Source organism: Monodelphis domestica, chromosome 1 (assembly GCF_027887165.1).
Source record: "Monodelphis domestica isolate mMonDom1 chromosome 1, mMonDom1.pri, whole genome shotgun sequence".
NCBI lineage: Eukaryota > Metazoa > Chordata > Mammalia > Didelphimorphia > Didelphidae > Monodelphis > Monodelphis domestica.
This window is the reverse complement of record NC_077227.1, coordinates 144,116,551-144,132,920: the sequence shown is the minus strand read 5'-3', so window position 1 is coordinate 144,132,920 and position 16,370 is coordinate 144,116,551. Positions and strand designations below refer to the sequence as shown.

Genomic DNA, 16,370 nt, shown 5'->3' with positions numbered 1-16,370 from the left:
GTTTACTGGTGATTAGTCCCTAAAGGGGGCTATCTGCCTTTGTTAATTATATCTGAAGTTTTGTTTTTAGCTCACAATTTAAGGACATTGATAAGCTTAGAGAACATCCAGAGGAGGGTCAACAGAATGGTTAAAGGCCTTGAGCTTATGTTATAGGAGGATGGGTTGAAGGAATTGAGATGTTTAAGCCTGAAGAAGAGAAGCCTCATGGAATACGGCCATCTCTGAGGATTTGAAGAACTCTTGCTGTCATGCAAAAAAAGGATTGGATTTATTCTGTTGGGTCTCAGAAGGTAGAATAAGGAACAATGGTTGGCAAATATGGATTTTATGTCAGAAAAAAGTCTTTTCTGTGTGATAAAAAAATGCATCAATGACCATCTTTTCTTCTTTTTGGGGGGGGAAGAATCTTCTCTCTAAATCCATCTCCTTCCAATCTCCCCTTAAAATTAGAACTAATCAATAGTAGGATGGGAAGCTTTCAATGTTGCTCATTAAAAGTCTTCAAGCCCAGGCCAGATTGCCACTTGCCAGTTGTATTATAGTAGGGAGTTCTATTGGGTATGGGGTAGATGAGATGGATGGTCTTTGGGGTCCCTTCCAACTCTCAAATTCTAACCTTGGGTTTGAGTATGGCAAGCATCCTTAAATGGCACAAATGAAGAGAGAAGCACAGAAAAAAATTTACCATGTTTCTCTGATTTAAGCCATTTTTCTTTTTCTAATATATTGCTCCTCCCCTTCCCCATTACTCTGGTTAATGAACCTCTATTAGAGAAGTCTACTATGGGGCAGGGTGGGTGGAAGTCTTCTAAATATTTTAGGTGAGTGCTCTCAAATTTCTATTTGGCTAGTAAAACTTACCTTTCAAAACAGAAGAACTTGGGACTTAAGGTTAGTGACTACAATCTCAGAACAAAGATGTTTAATATTTCACCCACATTGTTTACTCTCATAATACCACCTAACCTGAGGGAAATATATTGAGTTAAATTAAAATATATTACCTGAGGTAGCCCCCATCAAATGTGACCAGGAGACCTTCTTGCCAGTATATGGTCTGGTTTCTTTTTACTCTAAATGTGCTGCAACGGTTTCTCTGGCTGCCCATAAAACTGTAAATGGTCACTTTTCTATTCCTGTTCTTGGTATTCTTCTTGTTTTCAAAAAGCTGAAAAAGATAGAAAATGACACACTTATGTAATTCTATCTCTAAGTTACAAATAGAACTTTTTGTCTTAAATTGGTAATGGCATTCACTTTCATATTAGGTCATTTTGGCATTGTTGATGGTTGTCAATAAACACTGGCTGAACTTTTGATGAAGGTCTGTCACTAACTTGATGCACTAGGTTCAACTTTCTCCAGGGGAAAAAAGGGTCTGTGTACCACAAAAATGTATCTTTGTTTTATAACTGTTTCTAGATGTGTTTTTGGTCATTGACCAATGTAGCTCCATATTTAGTCAAATTAAATGAAATAAAAATGTATTAGATAACCACTATTAAGAGTTGGAAAGAAGTGAAAAGCACCTAGTACGATTCACATGTAAAGAAGAATTCTCTTATGACCAACAAGGGCTAATCTAACTTTTATTTTAAGAATACCAATAAGAGAGAACCTGCTACTTCCCAAGGGACATATGATTTTTTAAAATATTTTTTTTTGGTTATTTTTAAATATGTTTTCAGTTGTTAGGAAGTTTTTCACTAACATCAAGATGAAAATTTCCTCTTTGTATCTTACATGTATCACCCTTAGTTCTGCAATCTGGGGCCACAGATAATAAGTCTAATTCTTCTTCAACATTATTGTCTTTTTAATATTTGAAGACATTAATCATGGCTCCCGAGTTTGGTCTTCTCCAGCTCAAACATCCCCAGTTCCTTCACCTTATCTTTACATGGCATGAACCTGAAGCCCTTGACCATTCCTAGTTAATCCAACTGATTGCTTTGGGTAAAGACTAAATCAGATATAATTCATGCTATTGTAGAGACTATAACATAAATACTCAAGAGTGGGACAGGGAATATGGAATAAGAAGTTGGGAATTGGGTCAGGTTATTTAAAAATCTTTGCCTATCTAAAAAAGCTTGGAGAGATGAGTTCTATCACATTGAGTTCTTTTAATCAGTCTACCTCCTTGACATTAAAAATGGATCCTTTCTCCTGTTAAAGTACATGTTAAAATTTATGATTTTCAAAGTTAGCTCTTGTACTCATTTTCTTCATGCTTCAGCAATCCTAGTAGATCACAAAGCATTTTTCTTTCACTGATTAGGTTCAAAATACAGGAGAAGGAAATATATCTTGGTTTTCTTATTGAAGGAGGGGAGAAAGAAAAACCTTTTCAGGACAGAATGGTGGGCTGGTGGGTGGGATATTGAAGCGACCCCAATATGAGAACTCTACCAAGATAATACAATTTAACAGTATAGTTATACTTGGAAGTAAAATTCTAATGGTAGTGTGAATTACTCAACAACTAGTGTTGCATGGAGAAATTATGTAATGACTATTATCTCTCATCAAATTAACTTAAATGGACAACTATCATTCTTTTTAATAGCACTAAATATGCCCACAACAATTCTTGATGACCACAAATAGCATCTGTCCCTTAATAGACCTACTCCTGGATTCTGAATGAACCATTTAGATTTAAGGAATGACAAAAGGCAGTTGATTTGGGATTTATGGAAGTCATCCAAATGAACCACACTAGTAGAAAAGTAAAATAGCCACCATCCCAAGCCACCTGGTTCACATCAGCAAAGGCAGTCTTTATCAAGTCAGAAAGGGACATTTTCAAGACAGGAAGTAAAAACCAAGTCCCATCAACATCAATGAAACAATGTCTTGCCATATGTTCAGTTGTATATGGACACTAACTTACCTGGAGATCCATTTCTGCCAAACTAATTAACATCCGAGCTATAAACCTTTGCCAGAAGCCAACAGGAACGAAACTCATTTTAAACACCCTTTGAATTGTGTTTGCAGCCTGGTGCCGCAAGCCATGGGTATCTAAACCTGGCTTGGCCGGAAGAAGATGTGGTAAGAGGTAACTGAAACAAATCAAATGTGATAAGTCAAATTTTTATCCCAGTCTTCGCAGAAGCCCTAAATCTAGATAACAGCCTGGTTTGCAAGAGTAAGCTGTACTTCAGACATTTAAGTTTTGGGTAAGTTCAAAAGACATCTATCACAAAAACTTTAGAATTTTATTATTTGTAATAAAGCCTGACCTGCTGAAAAGAGAGCTACATTTCTTATTTTTAGTTGCAAGTGAAAAGAAATGATTTTATTGTATAAATTCATCACGTAAGAGTAATGTAAAGTGAAGAAAATGGATTCTAAAAGCATTATGGCTAGAAAAGCATGATCAGACACAACATGAAGATTGATTAGAGACCCAAGGGTTTTTTAATGTTAATGAAGGTATAATAGTAGTAGTAGAGTTTGGGGGTACACTACTAGAAATAGCATTGATTTGGAACTAGAAGACCCAGGTTAAAATCCTGTCTTTGACGCTTACATCTTGTCTGACCCTGGGAAAATCACTTCTTGGATTTTGGTTTTCCTCTTTGTAAAATGAAGAAGTTGGATTAAATTACCTTGAAGGCCATTTTCATTTCTAAAGTCTTGGAGGGTTTGAAATGAATACAGCGGGGCAGTTAAGTGGCACAGTAGGTAGAAGGCCAGGGTTGGAGTCAAGAGGACCTGGGGTCAAACCTGTCCTGAAATGCTTCTTACATGTATGACCTTGGCTAATTCATTTAATCTTGTTTACCCAGCTCTTCCCTTCTGTCTTGAGAGTTGTTACTAAGACAGAAAGTAGAGGTTTAGAAAAGGAAAGAAATACAGCTTTGAAAGTCTGAGAAAAATATAAAAATCACGTAGGGTAGACTCTCAGTAGCAGTTAATAGTTTATTCTTTAATATAGTTTATTGTTTTAGTCACCTGGGACAAATTTATGTGTCCTAACAGCAAGATTAGGTCCGTAAAAGGTTTTGATTTTTTTTTTAACTTAAGAAAATACACGCTTCCAATAAGAACATTGCAATGATGTATCATTTCATCTTCATCATTTTATGATGATCACAGTTGAGAACTGTTTTTTCTAAAGACCCTCTGCTGAAAAGATACCATTTTTTAATATATCTGTGCGTGAGACTACATTATAAAAGGCTAAGGAGGGATAAGATGCCTTCTAGGAGGTTACAATGGAAAGATAACAATACATCTTTGGGATGTTTAGTTAATAGCAATTTAATAAAAAGTTGGAATTCTGCTCTCCTGTAGGGGAAAATAATGAATTCTTAAGAAAAAACCTCTAAGGTTTAATATGATTAAAGTTCAAGAAGTTCAATTTAAACATCATACCTATCATGAGGTTATAGAACCTTTTATGAGATATCCCTGAAAGCATTTTACAAGGTAAATTAGCCCTGTCTAAAACCACCTTTGATGTGTAAAGCCCTGCCAAGCAGAAAAACCTCAAGTTTTCAAACACATTATGTAAGCCAAGATGATATCAAACTCTATTCATTGGAGGCCGTTTGAGCTCTAAAATCTTGGGACATAACAGTAAGCAGCAATATAGCAATTTCGTGTCATAAAACTAATGGACAACCTGTTGGACAGCTAATAAATTAGCCTTGGAAGATCTCTAAAAACACCATTCCAGAACTGTAGGTAACTTGAAGGTCAATGAAATATGATGGACAACGATGTCTGTTGGGAAGATAATAGAATTTAGAGCTGAAAGAGACAGTAGGGAAGATCTTTGTCCTCTCCCTCACTTCTGCCCTCCACATCTAATCAATTGCCAAGTCCTATTGATTCTTTGTTTGCAATGTTGCAATGCCTTTCATATCCATATTTCTTCCTTTCTAGTTCCACAATTACCACCCTAGGGGATCAGAGCTGGAAATGGCTTTAGAGTTCATCTATTTCTTTCCCCTCCATTTTATGGATGAGGAAACATGAGACCCAGACTGGCAAACTAACCCGCCTGAGGTTACACAAGGCTGAATTTAAACCCACATCTTCTGATTCCAATTAAGGTGGCCTTTTAATTCCACAGAATCATGGAATCTCAGAGGACGCTCAGTTAAGCTGATATCTGAACAGGGATTCCTTCAGTAATACATCCAACAAATGTTCATGCAGCCTTCACTGGCAGATCTCCAGAGAGAGGAAATTCACTACCTCTTCAGTCTATTCCATTCATTTTTGGATTGCTCTAGTAATGAAAAAAGTCATTCTTTATATCAACCCTGAATCATCTTCTCTGCTTCTTTTTTTTTGCCCTTACTTTTGCTCTTGAGAGCCAGGCAGAACAAGCCTAATCCTTCATCATATAGCAACATCTCAAACACTTAAAGAGAGTGATCAATAACACTGAGAGATAACTGTCTCTCTTGTTCTGACCCCCATCATGCCAAGCCTCTATGACTGAATTATCTGATTAGTTTTCCTACCTTCCCATTTCCTCTTCCCTAATCTATGAGGGCATACCATAAATAATCAGGTCTGCATTTTTATCAATAGCATGGAGAAAGGTGTTCATGAATTGGAAGATGCCACAAATCTGGGGGAGAGAGCTGTAGCATGGTAGATGACAGTCAGTATCCAAACAGATCTTGGCAGGCTAAAATATTATATCTAATCTAAACAGATAAAGTTTTAGAAAGATAAATGAAAGGTACTGCACTAGAGTTTTAAAAAAATCCATTTCACAAGTACAGGGTATGAGAAGTGTGTTTGGGCAATATCTCAAATGAAAAAGATCTGGGAATCAGGGTATATTCAATAGGAATCAACAGTGACACACGACAGCCAAGTGATGAATATTATTCTCTGTAGCATTAAGAGAGATTTTGTGTCTAGAACATAGGAGAGATAAGGCCTGTATTCCCTACTCCATTCTGTTGGAACACAAGCATTATGTTCAGTTTTGGCCACTAAATTTTAGGAAGAAGGTCTACAAAACTGGAGTGACCAGAAAAGAACAATCTGGAAAGTAGTCAGCTAGATGGTGCAGTGGAAAGTGTTAAATCTGTAATCAAGAAAAATGGAGTTCAATTCCTGCCCTATATGCTACTAGTTATGTTACCCTGGGTAAGCCACTTACCCTTTGTTTGCCTCAGTTTCTTCATCTGTAAAGTAATTATATATAAATAATTATAAAATAATTATACTTAGCTCCAAGTGTTGTTGTAAGAATAATTTGCAAAGTTAAGTTTTGAAAGAGAAAAAAGATGATTACAAGAATTTGGACCTGAATGTTTGGTGGAACCACTAAAAGAAATCAGGAAGAGGACAGATAGGTAGCTCATTGGATTGGGAGCCAGGCCTAGAGTTAGGAGGTTCTGGGTTCAATTGTCACCTGGGATACTTCCTAGCTGTGTAAACCTAGGCAAGTCACTTGACCCCCATTGCTTAGTCCTTATTACTCTTCTGCCTTAGTTAAGGTTTTTTTTTTAAAAGGAAGTTGAAAGGAAGGATTTTGCAAACCTTATAATGATATATTAATGCTAGTTATTATTATTATTATTATAAATCACTGTTAAAATACCTGTGACTTCTCCCCACTCCCTACCCCTAACCACAGTTCTAATTATTCTTTCTTACCATCCTAGTTAGTAATATCCAAATTTACCAAATCAACTTACCTGTCATTAGCAACTGGCAAGGCAATTTCAAATTTGGCTAGAAACTGAAAATACTGTTCTTCTGTTTGTTCAGTGAAGCCTGTTCCAACTAGCAGCATCCTGAGATCCTCTGCTCTAATCACTCCATTCTTGGCCACTGACTTGGAGCTCTTAATGTTAAAAATCCTCTGCAGACATTCTGATAACCAGATTGGATCAAGGAAGTAGAGGTTTCTAAGTCCATGGCTAGTGTCCGGGAAATGTAAGAGGGTTCCTGTTTCAATGAGGAAGCTGATAGCTAGAGAGAGAGAGAGAGAGAAAGAGAGAAATTGAGGGGGGGCACCCAAATAACAATATAAGAGGAATTATAGTAATATGGGATCTAGGAAAAAGCTTTCTAGAAGCATCTCCATTGACTCTTTCCCTGCTGTCTTCCCCCCCCCAACCAATCCTTCCCTTGATACTCTCCCATCAAGTCCTTGGCTTTATCACCTCCTCTTCACTGGGAAGTTAGCTGACTGTGAGACCTCAATTCCTCTACATCCACCAAATGTCTTAGGTGTGGCTTCTGTTTCTACTGAAACTGCTTTCTTTCAAATCTCCAATGATCCTCTATTTGCCAAGTCCAATGACTTTATCTTAATCCCAATTCTCCTTGACCTCTCAGTACCTTGACTCTGTTGACCATTCCCTCCTTTCTGTATGCTTTTTCATTGGTTGTAGAGATGGCTATGAGGATAGTCTCTCCTTATTGCTCTATTATCTATATATAATCACTCTTCCATCTAGATCCTTGGTTTGGGAACTTCCTTTTGGCTCCAAGTATGGGTGTCTTTCAAGGTTTACCTTCAGTAGAATGTAAGCTCTTTTAGGGGAAGGATGGTTTTGGTTTTGCCTTTATGTACAAAATGTCTGGTATATAGTATGTACTTAATAAATGGATGCTAAATGAATAAATGAAGCTCTTTTCTCTCAACAATCTCTACTTTGGTGATTTCATTCATTCTCCCAACTTTGATGGGTAATGACTAAAATTGATATCCAATAGACTAAGGATTATATTTTTTAAAGTTTTAGTAATAACTAAAGTAAAATAAACTACCTAAACCACCCATCTCAGGTTGTGAAAAAAGAGAGTGAGAGGGCAAAGCTACAGAATTTCTAAAACAACAACTTGACCACGCAAATGTGGAGGCACAGGAAAAGGGAAAAGGATTCTAGGTAAAGGATTTTTGGGTAATGTAGTTTTAGGGGGTTCAAGAATTTCCAACTATACAGATGACTATTAAAATAGTTCTCACATCAATATATACACAACCTCAATTACCATCCATCCATCCCCTGAACTCAAAGTACATATGCCCAAATGCTAGATGGATATTTCCATTTGGATTTACCTCTGTCCCCTAAAACTTAACATCTCCAAGAATGATTCATCATTTTTCTCCCTATATCTGCCTTTCCTTTCAACTTCCTCATTTCTTTTGATTGTATCACCATCATTAAGGCTCAAATCCCTGGAGTCATCTTTCAAAAACCCACATTTAACCATTTTCCTGGTGCCAAATAATCAACCTCTTTAAGGGAATCACACCTTCTTCTACTATTCTAGTGCAGACAGCCTCCTACTAATCTATATGACTCTAGCCTCTCCCTTCTACAATTTATTCTTTACACAAATGCAAAAATAATTCTCCTACTGCACAGGTCTTGCCATATTGGTTCTTTACTCAAAAACCTATAGTTTCTCTCCATTATCTAATAAGCCAAAATAAAATGCCCATAACCTGGTATTTATGATCTTCCATAATAGGGTTTCCAACTACCTTTCCCATCTAATTTTACACTACCTTCCTACTTTATGCTCCAGTCAAACTGGCCTACTAGCTACAACCTCATCCTGTACCTTCCTCACTAACTTCATAGATTTACCTTTATACCTTGAATACAGCCTATCCAAAGACTTTTCCTTTTTTAAGGCTGAGCTCAAACTGTTTCTTGGAAAAAAAACAAACAACTTTCTGGGTTCCTCTACCTGAAAATTATTTTCTTCTACACATTTCCCCAGAATTCTTTGTCTCACTCTTTCTTCTGTCCTACTACAGTCTATCTAGTATTAGACAGACACACACACACACAGAGGAATATTTTCATTAGCCTTTAAGTTGATAAAGGATAGAGATTGCTTTACGCTCATCTTTGTATTATCCAAACCTCCACATGATTTGTTGTTGTTGTTGTTGTTTTTGGTGGGGGAGAAGAGACAGATCTATGATTTCATTGGTATAGAGAATGAATTCCCAGGGAGGAAATTCTTTCTACTCTAGGTACACACCTTGTATGCAATTTAAGACTCTTAGGGAATTATCTAGGCCACTGAGAGATGAAATCTTGTTCAGGAACTCAGACTCTGTATTCGTCCGAGGCAGAACTGGAACTTATATTTTCCTAATATCACTGCCCACTTTTGATCCATTATGCCATGTTGCCTCTCATGTGCTTTGCACACTAAGGGCTTAATGAGTATCTTTTGAATTGAATGATGCCCACAAGAAGATGCAAAAATAATAAATTTGTAATAAAAATGAACACTTCAAAAACTAATAGACTGAAGTGTCATCTCTTAACATTAATCTATAGCCCTCTTACTATGATGCCTTTTTCATAGTGTTTCATAGAGGCAGGTACATGGTGTAATGGATAAATCCCTGGACTTGGATTCAGGAAGACAATTCAAATTGGGCCTCAGATATTTACTAGCTGCATGACCCTAGGCAATTCACTTAATTTGTCTGCCTCAGTTTCCTCATCTATAAAATGAGGATAATAAAGATTGTCGAGAGGATAAAGTGAGGTATTTGTAAAAAGCTTTGCATGTCTTAAAGAGGTATATAAACACTGGTTATTATTACTATTTTATCACCTCCCTCAGGCTACAGTGGGTTTTTAATTAGATTATCAGACAGTACTATTGGCTCACTTAAAAAAATTCTCCATTCCTACTGAAGGGCAAACTCTAATTCCCCAAGATCACTCCATTTCTCTGAAGTGCAATAACAGGAGGTCAGACTTTCTTCGTAGGACGCCCCCTTCTATCATAGCCTCACAGTTTCCTTCCTGCCTCTCCTCCTTCCCCAGTCTGAGCATCCATCAGTTAGTTCTTTCCTCTAAGATTTTAGGACAAAATTCCAAAGCATACCCGACTGTAAGTCTTCATAGTCGTTGATGTCATTTCCTGGTGTCTGTTCTATGATTTGCTCTATTTGTTTATCTGTGAGATACTGGACATCATCTGCCTGATTTCGTCTCTGCTGCTCAGCTATGACCGCTTCTTGGAGACTGAGGTAACTCCTTGGTATCTGTGAATTAGGTCAGACAAAGGCCTTGCCAAGTTACTGTGGGAAACATACCATTTCCAATTAATTAGCTGTGACCTAAATCTGCTGCATACTGACTGTGACCTTGGAAAAATCGCAGATTCTATGGGGCTCCCTCATCTCCCCAGCCTCTCTTGATTCTAATGCCTTCTCATGCTTTCTTCTGGTGCCTATTCATTTTTTCCCAATTATTTCATATATATTTGTTTGAATGTTGTCTCCCCCATTAGAATAGAAGGTCCTTGAGGGCAGGGTCTGTCTTTTTGTTTATCCCCAATATTTAGCACAGTGCCTAGAAAGAATTAGACACTTAATAAATGTTGAGGGCAGCTAGCACTGCAGTGGATAGAGCACCGGCGTGGAGTCAATTTGGCCACAGACACTTACTAGCTGTGTGACCCTGGGAAAGTCATTTCATCCTGTTTACCTTAGTTTTCTCATCTGTAAAATGAGCTGGAGAAGGAAATGTCAAACCACTCTCCTATCTTTGCTAAGGACACTCCAAATGGGCTCACAAAGAGTCAGACACAATTGAAGTACAAGAAGAATAAATGTTGATTGCTTGATTATTCTATCCATTTTCTTTATTTTTTATTCTGAACTTAGCAGACAGTAAACAAAATGAGCATTTCCACATATACTGCAGAACAGAAGGCCAGGACTATAAATGAAACCAGGACTCTCTACCATGTAGACTCTGCTTTTCTTTTTAGATATATAACAAATTCAAGATGCAACTATTTCTGCCCATTTTATTTTTTTCCAGTGTAAACTTAACAAACCCCAAATAAAAGGGGCATTTCCTCATAGACTAAAGAACAGATTGCCTCCTTTATCAGATGGGTTGGTGGTGGTGGTGATAAAAACAATATTCCCTCTCTGAAGAGAGGAAACTGGAATTGATGAAGTCTTGACATCCTTCCCAGTTTTAACATTTATGACTTTATAAAAGGTCTATTTGACAATGATCCAGTACCATTCTGAAGGACTTAGGACAAAGAATGCTACTCACCTCCAGAAAAAGAACTGTTGGAGTGGGAATGCAGATGAAAGCATATGCTTTTTCACTTGTTTATTTAGGTTTATGTTTTGGGGTTTGGGTTTTATGAAATTACTCACTTAAAAAATGAACAATATGGAAATGTCTTGAATGATAATATGTCTATAACCCAGATCAAATCGCATGCCAGCACCAGAAAGGGGAAGGGAAGGAAGATAAGTTCGATCATATAACTTAGGAAAATTCATGTGGAAATTTGTTATTTCATATAATTGTTTTTTTTTTAAAGGGGGGGGGGGGGGAGAAAAACTCCATGAGGTCAGTAAATTTTCCCTCTTCCCCTCTCCAATCCCCCATGGAACTAACAGAGATATAAGCTAAGTGTCATGCTACACATTACTTTCTAGCCAAGAAAATCTAAATGTTCAAATCTCCAAACAATGGGAACCAGGCAGGATAAGATATTTTTTATGAGATGAGAAATATACACACCAGTCTCCCTGCAAGTTTCTGAGAGCCGATTGTGCTGCCAGTATCCTTCATGTTACACGTAACGTGAAAAATCAGCTGGCGGAGCCCTTCTTGGCCTTCCAGACTTTTACAAGAGAGTTCACTGCAAATGGAAAAGGGAAGAAAAAAGGAGTAACATTTACTCATAAGTAAGACTAAACTCCTCAGTGCATTACTATTTCCATTCCTTTGTTCCTTAAGCAGGCACTGGATAGTCTAGATTACTTGACCTTGAGGGAACTTTTCCCTACGTGGGAAGAGAAGGTGGGGGAGGAGGGAAGGAAAGAGAGAAGGAGGTGGCTGGCGGCAGGGGGTGGGGACAGATGACCCATCAAAACCAGAGTCCATATTCTCTATCCAGTCAACGTGTACTGCAAGAAAATGGAACTCAATTCCATAGTAGGAAAATCTACAGCAGGGAATCAGGGAGCGTGCCAAGAATGTGGTACAGTCTAAGCAGGGATCGTCATTAGGGAGAGGTGGAAGCGGCTGCCAGTACTTCTCTGGCCAACACAGAATCTATTTTATCCTAGGAGACAGGGGCCTGGGATTTCCTGAAGGGGGCCCAAGTCATCCTCCTCCCCCAAAAGGAGGCTGTCACCTCCTGGTATTATTATTGTGAAAGGAATCCAAACTTGCAGAAAGGGATCTGCTTGCCAAGGAGCCTTTGTTTACCTTAATGTTTAACTGATTTTTAGTTTAGGGTTGTGTGTGTGTGTGTGTGTGTGTGTGTGTGTGTGTGTTTGGTAAGGGTGGGGGGAGAAGTGACTTGATTTTTAAAAAGGCACTAATCCTGTTTCTCTGACTCTTCTCATGTGACTCAGGGGTTTAGATGAAATGGACTTTTGTTCTCTTTGACTCCAAGAAAAACTTATAGCCTTTACAAGTCAAGAAATGTTTCCATGTGGGAAAAGAAAAAAAAAAGAAAAGTAACCCCAGACATTCAGGAAGAACCTGCTTGCTCCAAATAAGGCATACCCACCCAACTGCCTTTTCTGCACAATGCAATTTTAATAGTTTGTTTCACTAAAATTGGGCTGTACAACCTCTGTACCACAAAGATTCATTCTCACTAAATCCTTTTCCCCTTAGGGAAAAAAAAGTGTGGGGAGGGGGAAAGCAGAGGGTGGTGGGAAGAGAAAGTTTAAGAAGTCTGATTTGCATCAGCAGCCTAGGGTCAAACCTGCTTTAATCAGTGGGCAGTGGAAAGAGCCTCAGGTATCAGCTGTGATAAGGGACTTTTTGTATTACTCCACAAAGATTCCCAAACAAGACAGGGCAATTGTTCACCATGCTGTGGCAGTCCTGGATTTCCATTCAGTGAAGTGGGGTTCCTGAAAGCTCTAGGAGGATTGTGGTAAATGTGTATCATTAGCCTGATCATCCATGGATTTTGCAACAGCCATTGCCCCTGCTGACAAATTCATAGAATGTAGCCCTCTCCATCTCTGCAATCTTTCCCTCCCTCCCTAAGGGCAGAGACATTGGAGAGATTCTCTACCCTTAAAAAATGGGTTCCTAACCAGGGGTCTGTGGGTCAATTTCAGGGAGTCTGTGAACTTGGATGGGAAGAAAATGACATCTTTATTTTCAGTAACCTTCAGAGTCCTTTATTTAATGTCTTTTAAAAAAATTATTCTGCAAAGAGGATAGTTTTTATCAGGCTGCCAAAGGGCTCCAAGATACAAAAAAGGCTAAGAATTCCTAATCTGCAAAGTCCTGTGGGAAGATAAATTAGCACATGGAAAAAAGGACAAAAAGCTAGGCAGAACCCCAGTGAATTGTTGGATGAAGAGTAGGGCCAGTGAATAAGATTTGCACCCAGGAGAGGGCCAGTGAGTGAGTACCTGCTTTCACTCACAACCCAGGGCCATGACAGAGAGATGGACACTGAACAAGAGAGGGGACACTCACTGTAAGTGTTTAAATGTGATATCTGGAAAACCAGTGGCTCTCGAACCTGAGGGAGATCGACAAAGTGCCAGCACATATGCTCTCAGTGTAGCAATCCTTTCAACACGAAATTTAGTCTCGATTAAGTCCAGGTGTGTTCCCACCACCAGCACTACTGAGTTTGGGGCCTTTGCCTGCAAGGGAAAAACCAAGGATGTACATCACCTTTTATGTCCTCAAATGTAAAACAAAACAAAACAAAAATTTAAGAGATGATAAATGGAGGAAATAAAGGGCTAAATTCCTTGGGAGCTCCCATAATTCCCAGAATCTGTGACTTGTTTATAAATTCTCAATTGTGAAGACCTCTGGTTTAAAACATTTCTTTTTTTTCATCCTGATTTAATATCTGAAAGTAGAGTTTTTTCCTATACTTGTTAGCAGAAAGGGATGTTTAAGAATGTTCAGCCAACTAACGGCGAAAGTATAAGGGGTAGAAAACATCTTGCCCTATGCAGGTACCTTAGAAAACTTATAGCAAGGCAGCTCTGTGCCTACTCTCTTACTTTGTTTTTATTTTTTTTCTTATTGATAAACTTTCTTTATATTACCTTTCACTCCATTATATTACCTTTCATCCCTCTACCCTGTCCTTACACCTATTCCATAAAGCAAGGATCAAAGGGGGAAATGGCAGTTAGAAAAATCAATGGAGTCTGACAGTATATGTAATATTCCACTTCCATAGTTCCTTACCTCTGCATAACAGGGAGGGATAGTCTTGTTTTTAGAGTTGTAATGGAGCTCCTTAATTGTCTTTTATTGTATGATCCCAGGCATTCTCTATATCTAGATGCTGCTTTGCCCAGGTCTGTTTCCCATATTTAGGACCTTTTCTGACTTTCTCCCTCATCAAAATTTATCTCTTTATTTATTTATTGAGCCTCTTCCTCCTCTCCCCACACTAGAAAAAGCAACAACCAGCAAAATATATAGATTATACTCTTGTTTCCATTTCTCAGTTCATTCTCTGGAGGTAAATGTTCACAAGTTTTTCTTTAAATATTAAATCTATAACTATATAAAGTTCTCTTGTGATATTTTTAAAGTAGTTAATATAGAGTCTGGCACATTGTAGGGGCTTAATAAATGTTTTGTTTCCAATGGATACATGAAAGCTACAGAAATGAATAATGGTAGAACTTAATTGTTATATTTCTGAGACTTTTCATCCAGAGCATCTCAAAATCAAACTGTCTTTTGGAGTAAACAAACATACGCTTAAGAGAAACGGTACAGTCCCATCTTCTATTCTTGGATTCCTAAGAAAGAAAATGGTAGTCACTTCTTACCTCAATATTCAACAGCCAGAACTGAAGATTTGCAACTGCCTCTTCCCCTAGCGCTAAGTTCCAAACCACCACATACAAGGCTTTGTCCGTGAAGAAACACTGATTGACTGTGGACATGCTGGCTGGGCCACCGATATCCCAAACATTGAACTCCACAGAATCAACCTACTTGAACAACAACAACAACAACAATAAAACATTTTTACAAACTAGAAATTTTACACACTGAAAAACTGTTTCAGTAAATTGCAACAAGATCATGGTGAACTTATTACCAAAGACTTGGGTGTTTGGGGGGGGGGGGAAGACATTTAAAAAGTTACAATGTTCCCTTTGTTCCTCTTGGAAATCAGTCATCAGTGGGGGACGGGGGGAGAGGGCCCAAACACTCATCCTGGTGATGAGAAAGCTGGGATGTCTGATGGTGGGATTCCAGCAATAATTTCTCATCCCAAGGATGGAGGGTCTCTGCCATGACCAACACCAGCTTCCTCCGTGGGACAGTGGGAGTTTTTATTGATCTTGGTCTGAGAGGTCTGTTCAATCTGGTTCTCTACTAAAAATGGTTCTGAGAAATTTAGCTGGAGGAAATCCCACTGTTTAGCACTCAGTCATCAAAGTTTTCCCTGGAGGGAAGCAAGCTCCTAGGAGCCTCTGGCCAGTGAACACCATCTTCAGGGGATTCCTTAAACCTCTGCTGACATGAGGAAGGTAGAAGCAAGATGGAATGATGGATTTTCCTAGGACAATAATAGGCAAATGGGTTAGGTCCACACATGAAAACTGAATTGCATTGAGAGGGTTCAGCTTGAGTTTCAGAGGCCAAATCTACGTATCTGGTCCCTGATTCAAGAAAGAGGTCATTTCTTACAATTCTCCCACCCCATCTCAGAGACACAGTTTGAGTTTCTACCTTTATATAATCAACTAAGAGGCCATCCTGTTCCAAAGGTCAATGTCATGCCAAGCACAGCTTTATAAGAAACAAGCTGTTCAGTTTATTCAAGCATTCATGATTTTTCCTCTAATTAAACGGGAGGAGGCTTCATTTTGGTGACAGAAAAGGGCAGGGAAAACTCTAAATGAGAGTAACCCAGTAATGGGCCCTCAAGACCAATAAATCTTAATCACAGTTAAGGGAATAATAATGGCATTAAGTAATTGTTAATGACTGAATCCCAAATGTGGTTACATTAGGAAAAAAACAACTTCTTTCATCAGAAAACTGCAAAGTCCTTTTCTGATACTAATTAGCTAAAGCTTATGCCTTGGCTACTCTGGGGGGCAGGCTCAGTATTAATTAGCAGGGGAAAAATGTTTTGACTGTTTTGACCCTCAATGATAGAACTCTGTTCTTGGGAGGATTAGACTCTGTGTCCTTGTCAGGACTTAAATCCAGTTTAAATGCCTAATTGCTTGAACTAGATTTCCTCAATTCCAAAAGTGATTCTATGCAAAGGACTCAGCAAAAAGAAAGGCTTCTTTCTGCCATTGAATGATTCATTGGAGAATGTTCTGGGGAGGATGACTATTGGGAAATTCCAACAAGATCTGTACATTAAGACACTCGAAATTT

At 38.3% G+C, this 16,370-nt stretch overlaps 1 protein-coding gene across 4 annotated transcripts in view; it reads right to left on the bottom strand.

Moving 5' to 3' along the window:
* LRRK1 (leucine rich repeat kinase 1) overlaps positions 1 to 16,370 on the bottom strand; it is a 154,858-nt gene that overhangs the window by 42,054 nt on the left and 96,434 nt on the right. For all 4 annotated transcript variants that reach the window (XM_016424661.2, XM_056807503.1, XM_007479468.3 and 1 more), the window contains 7 exons: positions 14,795 to 14,959; positions 13,464 to 13,636; positions 11,532 to 11,652; positions 9,862 to 10,021; positions 6,684 to 6,960; positions 2,900 to 3,071; positions 1,008 to 1,171 (listed from right to left, as the gene is read on the bottom strand). In XM_016424661.2, the coding sequence (XP_016280147.1) occupies positions 1,008 to 1,171; positions 2,900 to 3,071; positions 6,684 to 6,960; positions 9,862 to 10,021; positions 11,532 to 11,652; positions 13,464 to 13,636; positions 14,795 to 14,959 (1,232 nt within the window). The remainder of the gene's footprint in view (positions 1 to 1,007; positions 1,172 to 2,899; positions 3,072 to 6,683; positions 6,961 to 9,861; positions 10,022 to 11,531; positions 11,653 to 13,463; positions 13,637 to 14,794; positions 14,960 to 16,370) is intronic.